The sequence below is a fragment of the Plodia interpunctella genome, chromosome 9 (genome assembly GCF_027563975.2).
Source record: "Plodia interpunctella isolate USDA-ARS_2022_Savannah chromosome 9, ilPloInte3.2, whole genome shotgun sequence".
Classification (NCBI taxonomy): Eukaryota; Metazoa; Arthropoda; class Insecta; order Lepidoptera; family Pyralidae; genus Plodia; species Plodia interpunctella.
In genome coordinates, this window is record NC_071302.1 from 7,786,084 (window position 1) to 7,809,408 (window position 23,325).

General features: G+C 35.5%; 1 protein-coding gene across 2 annotated transcripts in view; it reads right to left on the reverse strand.

Annotated features, from left to right (window-relative positions):
• cysu (Curly Su) overlaps positions 1–23,325 on the reverse strand; it is a 29,505-nt gene that overhangs the window by 1,792 nt on the left and 4,388 nt on the right. The window contains exons 1-11 of one of the 2 annotated variants that reach the window (XM_053749524.2): positions 19,773–19,936; positions 15,206–15,282; positions 14,245–14,335; positions 9,176–9,367; positions 8,365–8,561; positions 7,974–8,147; positions 2,534–2,612; positions 1,968–2,113; positions 1,336–1,577; positions 897–1,029; positions 86–548 (exon numbers count right to left, since the gene is read on the reverse strand). In XM_053749524.2, the coding sequence (XP_053605499.1) occupies positions 86–548; positions 897–1,029; positions 1,336–1,577; positions 1,968–2,113; positions 2,534–2,612; positions 7,974–8,147; positions 8,365–8,561; positions 9,176–9,367; positions 14,245–14,335; positions 15,206–15,282; positions 19,773–19,936 (1,958 nt within the window). Of the gene's footprint in view, positions 1–85; positions 549–896; positions 1,030–1,335; positions 1,578–1,967; positions 2,114–2,533; positions 2,613–7,973; positions 8,148–8,364; positions 8,562–9,175; positions 9,368–14,244; positions 14,336–15,205; positions 15,283–19,772; positions 19,937–23,325 lie in introns of those variants that run through there. The other variant, XM_053749525.2, reaches the window with a different exon arrangement.

Consider the following 23,325-nt stretch of genomic DNA (forward strand, 5'->3'; position numbering starts at 1 on the left):
TGGAGAGTTCGGGCTATGTAAAGTTAGTCAATGTTCGAGTAGTATTTTTAAATTAAAACTAATGTTAAAAAACAACAATACTCACCAAAATCTATCTCCTCGTCTTGAGTATGAAAATTGGGTTGCGATTATACAAGCGAAAGTGGGTCCTAACATCGAGCCAGGAAGAGGTCGTTCTGATACACCACCAGACCACAGATCCACGTCTATGGGATGTTCAAAGATCGACTCGTATTTCCGAACAGTTTCATTGGGCATTGACCCGAATAGATCTTGGAAGTTGTTTGCTCCAGAGAGGCCGCAGAATTTTCTGAACTCCATATATCCAGGTAGACCGAATTCTCGCCCCCTTTGCATGTTGAACGACACAAGGTCCATTCCGAATCGTGCTCCTACTTTCTTGAACAGGTGGTTGGTTACTTCTTGAGTGATGGAGTCGTCCATAGCTTGGGCCACTTGGTTCATTAGACCCATTACGTATTCGTCGAGTACACCAGCTCTGTATAAGTCGTATGGTCTACGAATGAGATCGGACAGTCTCTTTGATGCTGAAATATGAAAAAAAAAATCTAAGTACTGTCAACACTTGATTGTAAAAATATTATGTCAGTTACCTTTAGAAAATTTGAAAAACATTATCCCAATGGTCGATATCAATTAGGAGTTATTACATTTACAGTTATAAAATACCTTTTGACTGTTCGATTCTTTTCAAATTAACCACATTCGTAAAAAAATTGTTACTTTTTATATACCTATTGGTTGCTTAGGTACTCGTAGTACACGGCATGCGCATACTACCAGCATTGCCCGTTGTGCCATTTTCTCATTCATGTTAGTGCTATCTCAAAACTCCACAGCTCTGTTTAATCTACATACCTATCTGATGTACTCACCGATGAACTTGTGTGCTTTGGACCACCTCTCGACAGCTGTGGGAAGGAGCGAGTGTCCGAACCGGTACGCAGCCGCAGCAAACGAGTCAATGACGTCTGGGTTCACTTCAGGATCGTAGCCGTTCCAGTATCCCTGTCAATATAACAATAAGACACTCTAAGAAATTATTACATACAAATGTGATCCTATTAATTACCTAATATGTTATAGTTATGACGTTTTACCTAGTAACATAGGCTATCTTTGGGAAAGTAAAGACACTAAAACCGATTGAAAGCGGCTTGTGTGCAACGCTTTTCTGCGAACGTTGCAACGTTTTTGAAGATGTCGTCCAGATTTAATGACTTTTTACTGACCGGTAACCTGTGCCTGGTATCTCGAACTTTCACAAATGAGGCATTATAATATATACTACAGTCGTAGTCGTAGTATACTTACATCCTTCTGTAAAACCAATCCGAACTTCTCCATAACGTCCTTTCCGAGTAAGATGGGCAGGAACTCGTTATACGTGATGTGTTGGATCTCAGCGATGTTAATACGACGTGCTTCTTGGAACAGGGTCTCATCGTCCCAGTGAGGGTTGACCTCGGCCAGACCTCGGGCGACCCGGTTGTGTTCTCTGGCCATCAGCGTGTGCATCACGGTCAGGACTAGCTGCTCGTTCACTCGGATTTCACCTGGTTGAAATTTATAAATTTTGTGACGTTATAACGTGATTGCGACCAATTGGTAACTTCTTTTCTTCTTAAGTTGATTGAATATGTTATTTTATATTGCATTTGTTGATCGATACGTTGTTTTTATATAAAAAAGAAGAGACAAACTAAAAATATGTTAGTAAGCATATTTTTTTAAAAGATTCAATTTTGACTGTACATAACATTAATATTTATAATTTAGTCAAAACCTAGTAAATGTCGAGATAAAATAGCGGGATGCACAAAAATGTGTCACAGAATACCATAATTAATAATAAATTATGTATAATAGATACACCATTATTTGTTTATTTATGAAAAATCTACTACTATACCTAAGTATTTTATAATCTGTGACCTGAAACTAACCAGCTTCAAAGCAGTACATGTTCTTGTTGGGCCTGGTGCAGCCTTCGTCCGGGATGTCCAGCTTCAGCGGCAGCAGATCCTTCAGCCCGTACTCCTTGAAGACAGGGTTCATTCGCAGCAGCCCACCGAAGCCAGTGCGCAGTTTTCTGCAAACACGCCCGGTTACTTCTCATACTCTTGACTACTTTTAATGTATTAGTCAAAATATCGATTGCTATGAACTATATGAAGTTCCTTTAAACATGAGTGATATTGTCATATTTTTAGCATTTTGGTGATGAGGTGGTAAGTATAGAGGTACTTACATCCAAAATTTTTACAAATTTAGTAAAGTTCGCCTTGGAATTTTATAAGAAAGTACAGTACATGAGTACTCTAGATTTTGCAGACTTTTGAATAGATGCTGCGGCTGTCGCTTTTTGCCGTTGTCGAATATAGGTAAATATGACTTAACTAGACGATTAGTTATCTCAATACTCTACTCAAATCTTACACCTGACAGCTTTAATAAAATTAAGTAGCCTTACCTGAAACAGACTAGTGACAAATAAGATTATGTTCTTTACCTCGCGAATTTTTCAGTGACACCATACACGGTGTTTCCATCGATAACTCCAGTCAGTGTGTTGAACGGAACCCTTGAGCCTTAAATACAAAGAAAGTGTAAAAGTCAAGATTAACATGCCTAATATGTAAACATTAAATGCCTTAATATATAACGGATGTAATGGTGTCCAGAATGGTGGATATAGGATCTTATTCAAGCAACATAATCATCATTGTGTGAAAGTGATGATTTGACTTAAAAATTAATATGTTCCTTTATATTTCCATATAAAGCTTTAAATTCAAAAATAGATCTTTGAAAAGACTTGTCCTATCAACTGAGTATGAATTTTGTTACAATATGTATTGGGTTTAATATGAAATAATTACTTAGTACTCGTAAATATCTCAGTTGTACGAATGACCTGTTGTTAGCTATTAACTTTTAGTGCACACTGGTTAGTATTTGATAAACTACATAATTATTCATAACATTTAAGCCATCCTGTTTGTAGTACCAGTCAGCCTTCTAAATATTAATTAGCTTGTGTATTAGATAAAGTGGCACAGTTATTAAATTAACGTATAACAATTTTTTATATTGCTTGATAAAGCAATTTCTAAATTATAAGTGTATTCATAGCATTAGCAATCATGGAAGTTTGAACCAAAAGGTACTATAAACCTACTATTTACCAAGTCGATATAAATAGGCACCATAAAATATAATAGCAACTTTATTAAATGCGCCATATTTGAGCCTGCTCTAGATACAGAAATTAATCTTTCCACACATGATACGGGAGCTATAAATTACTCGCTTACCACGAGACTTAGCGATAAATTGGAGTACATAGTTTGAAACGTTATTTATTCACTAGAATATTAAGCGGTCTACACACCAAAGCCGCTGACCCGGCGGCACAGCCCGGCGGCTTAGTGCCGGCGGGTTAACCCGGCGGCTTCAGAATGTCCAAGCCGAACGACTTTGCCGGCGGCAATACCGGCGGCACGACAGCCGCGGCATGTGGTGTTCTAGTAATTGCCAAATAGTCGTAGAGATTGGACGTGTGTGTTGCGAATAATTCAGAAGTAGTATTTTCAGATTGACATGGAGGAGGACGATAACAGTGATTTAATAATAGCAGTTTGTGGAGTTATTATCGGTGGATCCCTCAACACACGAAAGTGTTGGGTTAGGCCAAGTTTAATGAGTCGCAATAAATACAGTACTTGTCAAAGATTAAGTGATTTAAGGGAAGACGACTTGGTTCTATACAAACCCATTTCTTTTAAGACTTTCCTGTCATTAACCAGTACCGACTTTGAATATTTACTGAATATTGTTGGACACAAAATAGCTAAACAAGACACAAATTACAGAAAAGCAGTTTCACCAGTAGAAAGATTGTCAATAACGTTAAAATACCTAAGCTCAGGAAATTCTTTTAGTAGCCTGTGCGACGTCTTTAAAGTATCTCCTCAACTAATTTCAAGCATTATTCCTGAAGTATGTGATGCTTTAGTTGAAGGACTTTCAGATTATGTGAAAATTCCAAGGAGTCAGGAAGGATGGAGAGAAATTGCAGATGAATATTTAAAAAGATGGCAAATACCCAATTGTCTTGGGTCAATGGATGGGAAACACATAAAACTTCAATGTCCCCCAAAAAGTGGAAGTGATTATATAAACTATAAAAAATATTTCAGTATTGTGCTCTTTGCTTTGGTAGATGCTGATTACAACTTTTTGTACGCTAATGTGGGATGTCAGGGTCGGATTTCAGATGGTGGGGTTTTTAATAATTCAGCATTATGTCGATTGTTAAATGATAATGAATTGAATATACCACATAAAACCCCTTTACCCGGAAGGAATCTACCAGTACCGTATTTTTTTTTGGGTGATGACGCGTTTCCTCTGCAACCCCATATTATAAAGGCTTATGATGGTAATCACACAATGGGATCATCTAAGAGGGTTTTTAACTATCGCGTATGTCGAGGGCGAAGAGTAGTTGAAAACGTGTTTGGGCAGTTAACACACAAATTTAAGATTTTTCATAGACCTATTCAGCTAATCCCAGAAAAAGCTACTACTGTAACTTTGGCGTGTATACATTTATTTAATTATATCAAACGAACCGCTGCAACTCAGCAAAATGAATACGATACTGAAAATAATCAAGGAGAAATCTTTCCCGGTGAATGGCGTAGACATCTTGAAAACGACAGTTGCTTAGATAATATGTCAGGAGAAGACAATCAAACCTCGGATACTACAGTGACCGCTGAGGATACAAGAGTGGAGTTGACTCATTATTTTCTTTCTAGTGTCGGAGGATTAGAATGGCAATATAACCAATAACTCAACTCATATAATCAATATTATTTTTAATCATTAAAGTAGTTCCATGTATTATCCATTAAATCTAAAATCGTAAATTACACAGTGAGATACACTTTTATTGTGATTCGTATAATAAAATTTTAAACAAAATAAGAAATGTGTTTTTGTAAACCAATAACATGATATTAACTATTGGTAGAAGTGTCACTAAACTAAAATTAAAACCTTGCTATTCCTTACGCACATATGTCAAGCTCTACTCGTGTGAAGGGAATAGTCAACACTAATTTTAAATTTAACTTTAATGGGGCTACCTATAGCTACCTTTATTATACCAAAAAGAAAATTAAATATTTATAACATATTTTGAAGATTACTTTATAACACTATCAGAAGGATTTAGAGCTAGGTATTCTTCAGCAAATGTTTCTAGTGACGAAGGTTGAATTGTTTGTGGATCTGAGTTTGTTTGGGCAGAGTATTCAGAAGAAGTTAAGTTATTTGTAGAAGGGCTTACAACCGCCTGTTGTAGTGAAGATGCTGTATAGTATCCTGGATGACTGTGTGAACTAGAAACACTACTTGGTCTTGCAAAATCCGTAAATGTATCGGATCTATAACCAGTTTCGGCTTCAAATATTATATTGTTGATCCGATGTCTCACAATAGCTTTCATTTGTCGATCCATTTGTCTTAACTGACCCGCAATATAATCTCCAAATAAACCATCCTCATCTTTTGTCACATTTGGTCGTTGGGAGACATTCTTCATAATATTCAATGCTTCGGATATCAACTCTTTATTAGGGTTGATTTTAGGACGTTTATTTCGTTGCCAAGTTGTATTTTCTGGCGACATCTGTGGTAAATCATTATGATTTGATTGTGAATCTCCTGGTGACATCTGTGGTAAATCATTTTGATTTGATTGTGATTCTCGTCTCGATTGTGAATCGTGGCTCGTCGACGGTGTGTCCTGCGAAAAAAGACGAAAAAGACTGACGTTTTACTTTAATTTAATAAAAAATAAATAAGTATCTCTAGTCAAAATCAACATTTATTGTGTATTTTTTTATTATGGATTTTATTAAAGGCACTGAATAAGTCTTCAACATTTCAATTACTTTTTTTTCAAACACATTTTTTTTACCTGAGTGGCAACTATTTTGCCAATGCCCGGGAAAGGGTTAAAATGTAAATACCAAGATACACTAATAAATAAACTAATATTATAATTATATGTCTATGGGGCCCTAGTTGCCTGATTATAAATAAAAAAAAAATATATCTTTACTTACAGTATCGGTGGTTCCAGTAGGCACATTTTTGTTCCGCAGAAAATTTAGTGATTTGTAGGCAAACCATTTACTATGATAAATACCATCAGTACCCGCACCAGACTTATTTGAATTATCTTCTTTTTTTTTCTCTCGGTAATAATGACTAGTTAAATTTTTTATCTTTCTCTCGATTTCCGGAACATCAGTAGCAAATTCGCTGGCAATTTCATTAAATGCGTCGTAACGCTTTGGCCGGCTTTTGTAGTCACGGTTTTTTGGGTTCCATAATATTTCTTTTAAATGATAGAGGTCTATTAGTTTTATAACTGTTGCATCGTCCCACTCCATATTGGTTAGTTGATAAAAATAAAAGTGCCGACACTTCACAACAACAGAGAATGAATAAGTGATACGTCACTACTCTATGAAAGCCGGCGGGCAACTGACTGAGTGAGTGGAGAGGGATGCCGTCGGCATCGGCATGCTGCCCCGCCGGCTTGCCCGCGCGGGCGCAAGCCGGCGGCATGATTGTACAAAATAAGGCCGGCGGGTTGGGCCGGCGATCCGTGCCGCCGGGTCAGCGGCTTTGGTGTGTAGACCGCTTTATAGTAACTACCTATACCCACTTCATTGATTGGGTAAGCAAACGATTCAGTTTATAGTAGTATCCACAAGAAGATATAAAGATCAAAACAGAAGGTAAACCAAGTAGGTAATATTGGGACTAAAAAAGTATCATCCTTTAAGACATTCCTTTCAAAAATACTACTGAATTTAGAAAAATATGAAACGTTTTAATAATTCTGAAGAATTTTTTATAATACCCATTCAACACAAAACACTATCAGATCATCTACATACCAAATTTGGCCGCATTGCCGCCGGCAGAATTCGCTCGGATGTTTTGAACATATTTTGCACTAGATTGCGAAACTCCTGAGGAGGACGTAATACTACTTTCTCTCTCGCCGACATCAGATGGTTCAGAGGTCGCGGACTGCTTCGCTCTTGTGTATGTGATCTTAATCTGTATCTTATCGTGCGTGTAAGAACACGGAGTAAGGGTAGATTTGTAAGCGGCATTTAATTTTGCTTTTGATATAGAATGAGTAATTAATAGAAAGCCTTAGAAAGTTGATTACAGTTGCTCAAATTACACGTGACCGTTGTGTTATGTTATGGCCATACAAATATAAAGAGCTATTTTAAAATAATAATCCAGAAAAGTTGACTTTATAGACTCTGTGTCTAGTAAGTAGTTATGTCCTTTGGCTCAAAGCATGTGTTGGGCAACTATGAGTGCTGTGTGTTGATTTTATAATAAATAAATAAATAAAATGTGTGGCTGGCACAGTATGATAGTTACCTGCAAATTATTGTATCATTTGCCATGACTTGACAAACTAACTATTAAACAGTCAAACATTTAACTGTATCTTTATATTGTGACCGTATCGATTGTATGACATACCGCAACTGCAATGTGGTCGGTGGTTGTCCAAATTAAGCAAGCCGTCGAGATATCGTTGACAAGAAGCTGACCCTCGAATTACATTCAATTAAGTTTTAATCTTCCCTGTCAACGAAATTGCGATGTAAGGTCGTCACTTATCTGGTGTATCGTCGCTTTATCCCATGACATTAACTATGTGGTTATGGCGAAATATACACATTTTAATTAAATTACGAAAATATAAAACAACCGCTACAATTTCGGTGTGACGAATGAATAAGATTCACCAGAAAGATAACCGTTGCAAAAGCCGTAACATTGAGTGGAAGATTCAATATTTGCAGTGTGAAATTTAAATATTTTCAAGATGAACTTACCCAATCTGCAGCCGGGACGGGGTGACGGGAAGCCTCGGACAAAGTCAATGCATTTGACTCCGAAAAGTCTGTAGAAGTAGTCGTCGTCGGGGACCCTTATTTCGTTGCAGTAAGGGTGCTTCAGGTGCGGCGGCCGCTTGCAGCACTCTTCGGGGTCGTTGCGGTTCACCGGGTCTGCGAGAATAAGCGATTGCAATTGGCTAATCGATTTTGATTTACGGTCGGGTTTACTCGTCAATATTGCGTATAGATTGCTTTGACTAAATGTGTTGTAAGCAAACTTGGGTCAGTCACAGTTTAACTCCACTTTTTCATTTTTAAAATTTGGCAAATAAGTCTGACCAAAAAACGTTGAAATGAAAATGTATTCAATAATACGTGCAGGGCTTACCAAGTGGAGTTCCAGTGAGCGTGTAATCGTGGTCCATGAACTGGCCCCAGGCGATGACCATCACAGTGCCGGCGTGGTCGTGGTAGCCCTCATCAGGATGCATGGTGCGGGAGACGACGCGAGACAGAGGCAGGTCGCGGCCGGTGTGCGCGATGCGAGGGGCGTTGATGCCGTCCGCGAACAGGGGACCGATCAATCTGTGAATTAAAAAAATGTTAAAATGTCACGTTGATGACATAATCAATGTTTTATTAATTAGCAAAATATATATTGTTTTGATATATCTATTTTTCTAATAAATTTAGATAATAGTTGTGAACTGGTGTGAGTTTACCTTACTAAACCTACTACTATTGAATCTATTCCTTAATTCATCCACCCACTTTGAAGCCAAAGATTTCGTGTACTGTGCGCTTTAAAAGGAACTTCCTCCCGCGTACTCTGAGGTTGTAGAATACCGTGCATTTCCCTAGAAACTACAACATGGAGTTTTTCAAAAAGGGCGTGAAAAGATTTATTCAGGGTCGGCAACATGTGTGTGATAGACATAGGCTGCGGTGACCACTACCCATCAGCTGAGCCGCATGCCTGTCTGCTTGCTTAGTAGTATAAAAAAAGAACTACCTAAAATGTATAGTATGAATGTGAAAGTGTGTTCGTTAAATTGCCCTTCTTTCACGTCAAACGGATTGATGTGATTTTTCAAAGTGGGGATTACTATCTCCACTCGTGTGCTGGAAAGTCTACTGGCTAAATTCTGGCGAGCCCAGCTGCGGATTACATCTAGTAACGTTTAACAATATGAGCTCACCGTTGGAAGGGAGACATGGTCGCGCCCCATGTTGGGTGCTGGAGGTTGGTGCAGAGTCCGTCAAAGCGGCGGTACTTCCCCGCGCGGCACTCGACGTGCGAGAAGATGGGCGGGCACACCTCGCGGATCAGCGTGCGCGACGTGTCGATAAGCGGCAAGCCCTTCTCGATTTCCTCATATGTGAGCCCGTACCTGGTGGTGAACAGTTTGTATTAGTAACTAAATATTATTGTTAGTTGTTTTTAAACGTGATAAAACACTGTGTAAGCTTATATTATTGATAGGTTTTTTTTGAGGTTATCGTCTGAATGAAAATTTCGTTAGACCATTTTTGTTTGCTGAAATCCAGATATTTTATTTTCAAGAATGAGATATTGGCTCTAAGCTTTACACAATTGCAAATTGTCATAGTTTATCGTTTGTGGGATCACTTACCTGAGGTTTAGTATTTGCTCTTAGATAATTATTTTACTGAGAATGATTTTAACCACACCTCCTAATTGATTGATATAGTTTACAACATTTGCTGCTTGTAATGTAGTAATGATGCTTAAAATGCCAAGGTTTATTGCGTTAGTTACAAGACTTCGTTGCAAGTAGGTAAATTAAATTTAGAAATAAAATTCATTTAGGTAGGTAATTAAATCTAAAATGTAATTCATTATGAACTGCAAACGATGTTAAATATATTCAATTTATTGGAACACGCCCGTTCAGAAAGTGATGGCTTCTATGATGTCATTGCGATATTTGTAAAGGAAGGAATGAAATATGGTGCGTAAGGGTGCTTTGAAGTTAATTTTAACTTGCGTAGAAAAATGCAAAATACGCCATTTTATCTATACACATCAGCGGCACGCGGGTTAAAGTTATCGTCAATTTTGACTGGTGCAACCGGTGGTACCGATCTCTTATGTTGGTGTGATCTTATGTACGAATGAATAGTACTCAGTAGTATATTATTGTTGATCTTATAGCCTACTTGTTTGTTTTGTAAACGTTATTGAAGTTCACTTTAAATGACGATAACAACTAAGTACAGGTAGGCGCATAATTTTAACAAATCGAGGTCAAATCAGATTGAAAAGTGGTTCAAGGATTGAAGGTCTTAAGCTCTGTCTTTAAGCATACACGTTTATGGAGAGCGCATAACGTAACGTTAAGTCATTATTGCACTATGCTAGGGGTAATGGTAAAAAACGGTATTTCATTATTTATGTTTTGTTATTACAATAATTATATCTCATACAATATGCTAATTCTGTTTACCGACAAGTGCTTAAAGTAATAAAAACGTCTAATTATACATATTATTATATATTTTTTTAATTAATTTAATAAACTGCTAGTATTTAAGCTCTACTTTATTGGAATGTGTATGTGGGCGCTATAACTAGTTTGAAGAGTGATGCAACTTCAATTTGTACAAATAAGTTTAGTATACGAGTAGCTGATACCTTCAGTTCATTTCGATAAATATGAATTATGTGTTTCTATTTTTGATTCAGTTAAATCGGAGTTATGTGAAAAATAATTGAATAATAAAGACAAATGTTGTTAGATTTGTGAACCTAATAAAAATTAAGTCCGGAAAAGAACATTATTTATATGCATTATAATATGTGACTTGTGGTTCCGCCATATAATAGAACTACTCCATATACTTCCGGAGATGTCGTGCGACGCGACTGAGGGACATAGCCTGAGTAGCTGATAGGCAACAATAAAATTCCCAAGGAGGGTTAATGTCAGGCAGATGGCTGGTTGTAAAATTACAGTCGAATCTTTAAAATTCCAAAGTTATTTTTATGCTAACCCCGGGCGTCACAGCTCCGAACGCAACTCGTAATAAGATATGAGAGAGTGAGAGAGAGAGTAGAATATATCTAACGTTGTAAGGATTTATATTCTAGATATTTCGATGTGTCCGGTACATTAAAATATTCAAAATGATCTAGAAAATTCGATACATCCTTTCCGTCCACACAATACATTATGTTATGCAACAGATTGGAAGTATATTCCACATATCCGTTGTTTCTCAGGTCTACAAGATTGGTATTGGTCCGTCTGTGCATGCAAACGTTAAACTGACTTATATATATGTAAATATAACAACGGTATACAGCGTGTACTTTCATTATAGCTTGCGTAAGCTATTTCTGTAGCTGAATGCTGAGGAATTATTGTTATTTTTGACTTTAAATGTTTTAATAGCTTGGTGCATTATGTGACGGGTTTTTTTTAAAACTGGTTCCATACTTTATTTTGAGCATTATGTTACTAGACAATGTTATACATGTGTTACGTATGTGGATGTTGTATTGTATATTATGTAAGTGTTATTGTGATTTGTATGATGATTTGGCTGGGAATACTATGAACTAGCTTTTGCCTGCGACTTCGCCCTCGTTTATTTCGTGCATATATCGGATTTCAAACAATGTATCGCGATGAAACGTATACCAGATTTATTTTATACTCTGCTATACAATTGTGAAAATGCATTAAATTCCATCCAGTGGGCTTTGTGTGATGCGCGTACATATGTACAGACAGATAAAGATAGTTCTAGCTTCTATTGATCCTATAAATGTCCAATAAATACAATGGAACGAGTGGCTATATAAAAAATAGATTTTCTTACATACCTATTTGAGTATACAAGGCGTTGATGTCTTTTGTAGCTGAATCTAAAAGTTATTATCGAACTCATTTTATGATTCTTTCTTGTCAATTTACCTTAAATTAATATTTAATTCAATTTTTAAGGTTAATTACTATTATATACTATTTGATAATAATATACGATTTATTACAATTACGGTAGTAATTTTGTCATAGTAATAAAGACTTTAATTACAAATTACTTTAAAATATTGTGATATATATTATTAACGAATTTTCGTAAAATGTCACGAAAAGACGAATTATTACTTCCTAAACATTTTTATATTCAATTTTTAATATAATCTTTATTGTTATGAATCTTATCCAGTTTAACGGTTATATAGCAATTAATCTTTTTAGTGTATCACCATTAAGGTACATTTCCGCATGTTTCCACAGCGTGCCGTACTTGTCCTTCATTTCTCACGTAACATTAAATCTAATGTAACAATATTATATACAAATTGTTTTTTAGAAAATTACTTTATGCTTTGCATTCAAATGAGAAATTGGAAATGGAAAATATTAATTTAATTTTTGTGATCTAGAGAAACAAAGAATATATAAATATTTTAAAAGGGCAAGTTATTATAAAAACTATGCCTACTAATGAAACTCTGTATAATACTTTTTCTGAATAAAATATGAATTGGAGAATGCAGCTAATAGTTTAAAAACAGTTAATTGCCGAATGATCCTTTGTGATTGTATAACTTCTTCCGATTTGTGATTCATATGCAATCTGGTTCGGCCTGGTTCGGTTGCGGTAATGAGTGGACAAGATGGCATTTACGTGCTCCAGTCACTAAAGGTCAGTGGACAAGAGTAGGCGATCGTAAGATCAAGGGCCGCGATCTGCATTGTTAGAGTTTGCACCTTTCAGTTATGCTGCATGCCGGTGATAATAGCTAAGGTTAAAATTACGAATTTTTCACCTTGTATCAGTTTGACGCAGCATCTGTGCAATTAGACTATATATTTTTAACTAAATAAAAAAATAAAGTGGTTCGTTACTCCTGACCATTTATGAAATCAAAATCAAATCATTTATTCAGATATTAGAATTTCACAGGCACTTTTTCACGTCATATTCTAAATTAAATGATGTTTATCAAAGCTACAAACTACTAGTATTTCGGAACGACCAATGCTGAGAAGAAATGCAGAAAGAAACTCATTCAATCAGTGTTGGTCCCTATTATGCCAGAAGGGCTTACCATTTTTAAAATATAAATTTATGTATATTTTTTTATTATGACTGTCCATTGAAAATTTATGCAACAAATAAATAATTACTTTATATAGTTTAAAACTATAATTTTAAAATTAAACTTATAAACCTTAAAATAATATATTTTCTTCACCTCAGTCTTTTTCTACCTTGTGGTAAAGAAGACTGAGCCCGACTGCCCAAGATCGACAACACAAACTGAAGAATCAGTTTATGCCATCTTTGGCAATCTTTATACACTTCACACCTGCTTTTCTCTTAGTATCATAAAACCATTTGTGGTTTTCAATATGGGCGTGTTCCGCTCCACTGTCACCACTCAACCAGAGCTTTGTACCATGAATTTTCTTTTAATGAATTTAAGCAATACATTTTACTACATCAATTAATTTGCTATGTTTTTTGAGCCACTTGTTGTCTTGCATTACCCCAACCAGTATTCTTCCTGCCCGCAATTGCGAGAATAAATCTAGTGAGAACAAAATATTGCCTTGCGTAAACCATTGTCTTGGAAGATCCGCGTTTTAAAAATACTTGTTTGTTTAAAACTGGATCAGCGTACAGTCAAAACGAGAAGTAATTGCACATGAAATCGAGTTGAATGCAACAAACAGCCGTTAAATGATACCTGGTGTACATGTCACAATCACGATCATAAGGCTAAGGCTTCCGCATCGTGAAGACCATGAACAAATAAACAGAGAAGACAAAAGATGAATGTAATCTATCAGAAGAACTATTAGCCTTGATCCTTTCTAAATGATCTGCTTTGTAAGTAAGTATGAGATTCGATTCATTGCAAGGTCGGAATGCACATAAGTATACATATTTGCTGTGGAAGCTCAATGAAGGCTAACTTAATGATTTTTGTCCAGAAATAATATGGACATATTTTACAAGCTTTTTTCATTTATGTTTATAAATCTGGCCATTCATTTATGTTTATAAATTTCATTTATGTTTATATTTTTTGTTTATAAATCAGGCCAGAAGATAATAGACGTATTTAAAGTGAAAAAATAAGGTATAGTGTAAAAAAAGGCCTCTCCCAAAGACTTCCAAGTAGACCGATCGATGTCTCCCTACGACCGAAAGAGGTCTATGTCCAGCGCTGGACTTATATAATGTGAGATGAATATTGAGTGAGTATTAAGTAAATGAAACTCACGTCCTGGCGAGGCTGATGGAGATGTCGAGCAGCAGTTCTCCGACGCTGGCGAAATCCTCCGCCTTCCAGTCTCCTTTAGGGTGCGACACCACTGCACAGAAATGTATTTAGGTCATAATAGTTGTAACGTGCCTTACTTAGACAAGACTTTCAGATTTCATTCTACCTCTGTACCAAATGTCATCGAAATCTTTCTCGTAGATTTTGCGTGACTGTGAAAATATAATCACAACATACTATTCGTTTTTTATTTACAATTACACAATGGATAAGTGCAAATACATAAATCATAATAATACTAAGCTGAATTGATTAGTATATAATTGATCAAATTGATAGGGCTACTACTATTGAAAGATACTCGGTGAGGGCAAATAGTCGATTTTTTTTCACAACTATGCTGAATTACTTTCTTTGTAGTTTTGACACCAAATAAATTAGGAATAATATTTTTGTATGCTCAAAATATAATTAAATTTTTGGTCTCAATGTTTTTGCTATTAAGAAAATCAAATATACGTTAAGATTAATATGTAACATTAAGCTAATCGCAAGATTACTGGGCTATCCATCAAAGATCAACAAACTGAAACATAAGTACAGTTATTATGATACTTACAAATGAGTATGTTCAATCACAGTAAGGTCTGCGTACTAGTTCTATTTTATTATAATTTATTATAATTTTATTATAATTTGTTATCCGTCATCAATTGTTACGTGCTTGTTTGCAAAAAGACTGGCGTCCATGTAACAGCTCAACAGAAGAAATTATGTTCATACTGATTTTGTACTAGTGTTAGTTTTTTTAGGGTTTGGATAATTACCAATAAAGTAAAATTAAAGCTCTCGCTGCGACGAAGATCGCATGAACAGAAGTCATGGCCATGATAATATCGAGCCTGTCAGGTTTACGATTACGATTAGTACTCATTAAATACTGTCATTCCAGATGTCTCACCGATTCTGTTCCTGGCCTCCAGGTAAGCTTGGTTGACTGCGTCGTAGGTTATACACGTATGTTGTCCTTCGTAACCACTGCAACAAAGTAATTAACACTTTTAGAGAAGCACCTATATTCTCCTTCTTAAAATTTGTTGTTTTAAATAAGTATTAGTTAAAATTCCAATTTAAATTAAAAAGATATATATGTTGTAAGCGCATTGTATTCTGGTTATAAAAAAGTGTAACAATTAACAAAATTTCAATTATTCATTTTTATTTATTCTTTACTTTTTACTTTACCGCTTTACCGCTTTACCTGATTGCCCTGGGTTGACATTTCAACAGGAAAATGTTCAATAAGCTCCGACAAACTAGAAAACCATGTGCAATATCTAGAAATAGCTTCCTACATCAGTCGAGTGTAATATTGAGATGTAGATGTGAACAATTTGCACAAAAAATACAACCGGAATAATATTATCGGCATGGGATATTTGATAGATTTGTGTGGTTTTCAGATAACATTATTCAAGTAAGCTGAAAAAAGTTTGTTAAATTTATTAAAATGATCGTTTTCTTTTTTATTTCTATACAATAAATTAGATTTAATTAAATATGTTACCTATATTATGAAATACTTAGAGAAATAGGCTAAATTGATAAACATAACTATTGAAAATTAATTTATCAAATGACGTTAACCTCGGAGATGTCACACAATTGTAGACAAAGCAATCAATTCCCACATCAATATTCCGGAAGCAGGAAAGATGCAGTTTCTCACAATAATTAGCGTGATATAAAGACAAGACTGATTATTGAAAGTAGGTTATTTGTTTGCACTCGATTAGATAAACTTCAAAATTACTTCAATATAAATTAACTGTATTTTCAAAAATTAGTTAATCTACCATAATTAAAATTATTAAAAAATCATCATCTTAAATGAATTTGTGGAATGTTTTCATATTCTGTTAGAAGAATTTAGTTAATTTAATCTGTATCATATGTGCTAACATATGATATTCTTTCTTCTTCTTCCTTGAATGTCGACGCCATGACATGTCAGTTGTTCACCTATACCTATATTCTTTAATCATGCGCGAGGTTTAATTATTTTCTAAGCTCAATTAATTTATAACCAATTAATAATACTTATATTTATTTAACACATAACTTCAGTAATTGCATAATGATTATCAAAAATTTGATAAGCAATACAGTACGGATACTGCTGAGATAATGATCACCGTGACAGATAAACTGCTGAATCAGTGTAATAAATGACACGATGTAGGGGCATGAGTATGACATAATGGCAGAGATGGCTTTGGCAAGATTTCAGCGCTCGTTGCTTCTAGAAAGTACTGGCTCTACCGCATTATATTTGTACCGTCAAGCGATATTGAACGGTAATTTATTTTAGATTTCTCGTTCACTTAAAATCTCGTCTATTAGATCAGACAATCTATAGAACTAGGTGATGGCAACCGGAAAAACCAGAAAGAATTTGAGAGTTTATTTATGGCTCTAAGGTTGAGTGTGCATCGTATTGTTATTTTTATTTTTTATTGAGTGTGTTATTTCCGTAGAATAAGTAGGTACTCCGTAGTACTTACTAAATCCATGGTTATGATAATGTTGTATGCTAACGTTAATGTCAGATGGTATTCAAGTCGCTTAAAGTCATATGACATGAGTTTTACAATATTGTTATGATAAGTTTTATGATATATAGATAAAGAATCATAGGACTAGACCGAGTGATTTGGGTCATTTTTGTAATTATCTGGGCTATTTGTGTTCGATTACTGAGCTATAGCACCTGACCTAAGCTTTTAAAAAAACTAATTCACATATCTTTTTACGGTTAGCAGTTTGTTAATGATACTTATGTGCACATACTGAATAATTTCTTTACATTGCTCAACAACTCTGAGCCAGCATCTTTTGTGTACTCAGCTTAAAGAATAGTGTGAATATTCATGAATAGCTATCATCGGCGTGAGTTCGGACAAAACAAGCTGGGCACAGAGGTCGGCGCACCGTTACTTGACGACTCACTTACGAGGCAATAACATGTGTGGTCATGAACAAGAAAACGGTGTTAGGGTCAACCGTAAAATATTATTTACAAATTAAATGCCCGGGCACATGTGGAAGTCTTTGAAAGAAAGGAAGCATCCGTCCACATTCACCCATTAAACTTGGGTAGGTACTTCTTTCTATACTTACGAACATATCGCACCTAACATTCCTAACAGTAACACTCTCTTATACCTATATTTAGTTAATTAATATTGTTAGTCTACATTATACCTACTTATTTTGTCCAGAAATGATAAGCATGTTGTCTGTACCAATTTTTGATCTTACAACTAGTCTTGTACGAGTATCCATAGTTCTATACTATTAATTAAGTTGTAAACTGTTATGTTCACCAATAAAATAAATAAACAAGTATAGTTCCACAAGGTCAATATCTCTTCAACAAAGTAACCGTCGTGTACTCTTTTTGTTAGTCTTATTGTGTCTATAATATGATGCTAGGCAATGTTGAAATTTCAGGTGCGATGGTCCGGCTAGCGAAAGGATTTTGAAAGTGAGCGCCTCCATTTGGCTGCCCAATCCAAACGTTGCCTAATGCAATGCGTGTGCAGACGAAAGCAATTGTAGAGGCAGATAGGTAGATTACAACACTCGGGGTCACCTCTCGACAAGCCAGGGAATGCAAAAGTAAACGGTGTTCAACAATGGGAACCACCGAAATGAATGGCGAGCTTTAGCTTATGTAATGAGCGTCAGATGAGAAAAATACGTGCAGCCATGTCATGTCGACGAAGTTGGCGATGAAGTTTAGTGACTGGCAAAGGTTTTAATGGCAATAAAGCAATTAAAAGTTTTCGTTTTGTAAATTTACATTTAACTATAAACACAATAAAACACACTTATGGACTTGACGAAATAAAAGTTATAATTCGCACAGGTGTTATATTTCTTGAAGCTTACTGAATATTCAATAAATGATAACGTATTGACTATAAAAATTAATATTTAATGTATATTTAGTACCACATTGATAATAAATAAAGTGTACAAAGCCATAGAAATCATAATAGAAATGGAAAACAAACATTGCGGTACCGAAGCGGCAGCTAAGTGATGAGTATTGGATATTGGATACTAAGCAAAGTTGCGGAGAAAGACGGAGTTCGTCGGCGAGTGTGAAGTGTGTCGCGGAAGTGTGTCAAGATTGCGGCCGGTGACGACTTGACATCGCCCAGCAAACTATGGAGAATACGAAAGGGCCACGTCGGTAAGTACTTTGGTCTAAAGGTGGTTTGAGGATGTATTCTTGTAAGCGTGTCTTCAAATGTTGTTTGCAAATTTCATAAAGCCAAACATTATTTTGTTGGCTTTGTTGATTGTTGTCGCAAGTTCATTTGTAACGTATTTTCGTAACTGTTACCATTTATTGACTATTCGAGACAAGACGTCGACTCCTAAGTGGAAGCGTCTATTTGACGATGTTATAGGCCATTATTCAAATTTACCAGTAAGTAAGTACTGAGAGAGCTTGATAATCAACTGTTTTCAAGTAGCTCTTCAACATACAACGATAGAAGCGTCAACTTCTGTGCTATCGCCGGTTCATTAGCGTGCGATCTCGGACTGCAGGTGACGCAATAAGCAGACTTCGCGACATCAGCTGATATGACAAAGATATCGAGTAAAAGAATAAAAAAAATAAGTCTATGCTAATAAATCTATAAGCTTGAGTCTTTCCTTTCATTTTCTTTCAATCTGTGGGAGTAATTTCGTGAAAGAAACGAGTGTATCACAGGAGATTTAGAAAGAGTAATTTTGTTTTGATTAATAAGTACATGCGGCGACATAGATGTTACCCATAATACGCGACAGTGGTAAAGTACGATCTTTATTTTGATACCTTCCAATGCTTGGGCCAAAGTACCTGTTTATTGACGTTTACAATATTTATAAATAACCCGTAATCTTATTTTGATCCTCACGAGATGAAATTATATTCACTTGGGAAAAATAATTTCAAAAGCAAGTTATCGATAAAGCAAACATCGTTGTTTCAATCGATAGTTCAACAGGTTCGAATGTCGATAGATGTTACTATCACTGTGTCGACAGGTGTTAATCGATACTTCTATCGTAGATACAATCTGCGGAGAACATAACATTGTTCATATATTGTATTGTATTTAGGTATCTTTCTTAGTATCAGTCTGACATTTGCATATGGTGGTATTGTCTATGACTACGATGTTGGATTGTTTTATATAAACACTTTCGATTTCCTCAGGGCGGACTTGAGAGATCAGTGTGATAAAAACATTTAAAATATACAGCTTATATTTTAAATGTGTAGCTTAGTTTTTTTTCTTCAGATTTTTGTGTATTTGATGGTAATTCCATCTTGCTAGTTTGAATAAAATTCATAGTATATACTGTAGATTTCTTAGGTAGGAAACAACTTGTTAGGACAACTAGTTTATAAATATGTCATTAAAAAAATTTTTTTAGGCTATAACATTATGAAAATTTTCACTTACAAGTTGCCTTTCAGTAGATTGAGGCTGTAGTCATAGGCGGAGGTTCTGCCGGGCCCAGTCAGGTAGAGGGCGCACTCGTTGTCGTCGCCGGCCGCGGATAGTGGCGCCAGCGCCGCTGCGTACGCGCAGCATAGCGCTATCAATAGCGCCCTGGAAGAATACATTTATGTATTGTAGTGACCCTGACCCATTTTCTAGTTTCCTTTCCAGTGAAAACTTCATCTAAATCAGTTGCTGCGTTTAGAATAAGCCTAATGTTTTATGATTTGCTATAGCAACTCATCAGATAGAGTATAGATATAAATCCTAGGAGCATTCTCAGCTTAGAATGAAGTCCTTATTATATAAATTTAGAATCCCCTTTAATTAAGGTCGACCGAAATTTTTATCAAATAAGAACTTAATACTGAATCTGGGTTAGAAAAAGAAAACTTTTTGCGACTATTACTTGCACGATATTAACAGCTACCGGTTTGTGGGTGCGGAGCAAACTTTCCATATGCTTATATGCTTTGACCGTCAATTCGCAAGTGATAGTGATAGTTAAGATATTTTTAGCAGGTACTAACGAATATGCATTTTTAGATAGAAGATATTCAGGCCATGTTGTCTTGTTGGAGAATCATAAAAAGCGTGTATCAATTAAAGAATGATAGAAGTCAAGTCACTCATAAAAATATTGATGCTATTTGTCAAGACTGCTTAGCAATAGAACGGCAAATTTCGTAGGGAACAAATATTTGGATATGCCGCTCCCGCCTGGCCCTGTCAGAAGGGGCAAACCCAATCAGTGCTGGCTTGATGTCATCAAGGATGGTATGCGTGCCAATAGTCTAACAACTAGAGATGTCCACGATGCCCCGTGCGAAGTGCAGACGAAAAAGTAGGAAAGCGACCTTGGGCTTTGACACTCAACGGCTGAGGAAGGAATCGGAAAAACGCTCAGATAAAAGAGAGGGAGAGAGAACTACTTCTAAGCATCTGAGGCACGCAGTAGCTTTATTAGCTTGGCCCATAATCAGCGAAACAAAGCATTGTGCACTGCACACAATGCCAATTTCGTTGGGACATACGGACCGTATATGAGTTGCACTTAAACTGAGTTTCCAAATAACCTAGCAAATTCCGCAACTTCACATTGGAGCACAGTATTTAGAGCTTGAGGAGTTTATCTATTTATTAATGCCGCGCCACTTTAAAAGTATTTACGTAGTTACAACAAGTTTTCCAAAATCTTTATCTAAATCATAACTATATGATATTTATTTAAATTATTATTTTTAGTCAGAGTGATTTTTCGCTGATATAATATATACGTGTAACTTTATATCTCATGTAACTAGTAAGTTACACAAAAACAAGCTTCGTTTCCACATTTGTGAAATAATTCATAGAACTAGCTATTTTGTCGTTTTTACACTTAATTCAAGACCATTCGACATTCCAACGTAAGAGAATTTAATTAATATTTAACCATAAAAAAGGGTTTTAATTAAAAAACATTTAATTGCAAAATTACCACCAAATGTAGGTTGTATGTTTGTATATATGCGGATAGAATTCAATAGATAACTGTGAAAGGCATATATCAGCTATATCAGATTTGAAACTAGGTCCGTCGTTAACCACAAAATCTAGACTATGAAGGTAAATGTAGAACAAGACAAGATATAATAAATTAACTTACGTATCTAATCAAATTAAGCATTTTTATTTAGTTATATCGCTAAAATAATACTGAGACAGCTACAAAATTATGAAGTTTATACATCATCGAGATCAAATTAGGACTATACGTTGTATTATAATACCGATTCCATATTTTGTAGAGTTAACCCGACATAGGCTTCATCAGGAGCTCATGATATGAAAACCTACCACGAAATATACAAACATATCACATGCTGTCTCTTTTTCCCATCGTGTAAAAAAGTGAGATAGTGTGGACAAAATGACTTGTTTATGTTTCATGGTAGTCCCCATGGTCGCTCACAGTTTAAAGTCAACTAGTATCAAGTAAATTTTTCTTCACACATTGAACTATAAAATTTTTGCTTCCACAAATTTAAGTTAATACTGCAAAAACCGTAACTTATGGGTACGACGACTCTACGTTTTAATCAACCCAAAAAATCAGCCACTACATACGAGTACATTATAGCATAATCGTCCATTTAATTGCACCAATTAACCAACAGTTGTCTATATAGTCTAAAGCTTAGTCCTCATATGAATTCAATGGTGCATGACATTAAGGATACAACTTTTTTTGTCAATTTGAACATTAAAGTACAAAGTGCACACTGGGTTATTTATGTGTGAGTCAAATGTATAGTTTTGACAGTGGTCAACTGTATGTGACGTCACGTTACCAGGTGACCTAGGTGAGCGGCAAAAGCCGTAAGCGTGTCATTGCAATGGATGAGACGCGTACCGGTGTATTTATTCATCGCGCTATGAATCTCTAATCGATAGAGATAGGTAGGAATTTGTGTATATACGTATTGTTGGATGGATATGTACTACTATACTTTAAAAAAGTTTATAGTTTGAAACATAATCTGTCATTTTTTAACATACCTATTGGTTTTATACGTATGCCCTAGCCCCGTGCACTAGTCATACACACAAGTCGCTAATTGTTTGAAACGACACAAGTCGGCCTCGCCAACTAAATGGCAGAGTTTGTCCATTAATCCTTTCACCGAGCTTCGAAAAAAACCATACTTAGCCTCGACTGTATGCATCCTGTGCAGATTAATTTATGTTTGATCGTTGCAGTTAGTTCCGCGAATCAGCAGCAGTAATTATATCGGTTTTATATGGTGATTTGACATTTAAAACATTTGCTTTATAAAATTATTTGTTTATAGAATACATTTAAAAATCTGTCGTTTTATTCGCCAATATCCTCCAATCCACATTGGAGCCACGTGGTGGGTCATGACTCATCCTCAGTATATCTATCCATAAGGAAGATCAGTGCTCCAATAGTGCACGATGATAAAGTATTTTCATAACTAGATATGACTTGTAAAAAAAATAACATGTTATAAGTTCAACTCAAATTATATTAATGGTAATCATTAATGAGAAATCACGCAAATATTTTGAAATGGCTCCACATGCGTAAGGTCTTAGCAAGTATATCTGTTTAATACGTAATCAGCTATTCATTAAACTTTGCGAAATTTTCCCTCTCTATCGGCTTGACCATGTTTATGGGCTCTGCAACATCATCATAAACTTATTTTGTATTCAATCCATTAACTAGTAGCGTACGAATATTTCGTAATAATGAGCCTACAAAACGAACCAAATATTTGTTTATATTCCAACAATAGTTAAGGGTATCTTTCGTCATGGTTGTATGTAACAAATTGTAGGTATATTTGCGATGAGCAGACAATACGAGTTGGACGAACAAGCGTGTAGAATCTACTTTGACAGTTTGGCCACACCCTAATGTCAAAAAGCGTGAAACAATCATTATTATTATATTAGCATGATGCGCTTGAATGTCATTATTACCAGTAAGTAGGAGAATGACAGC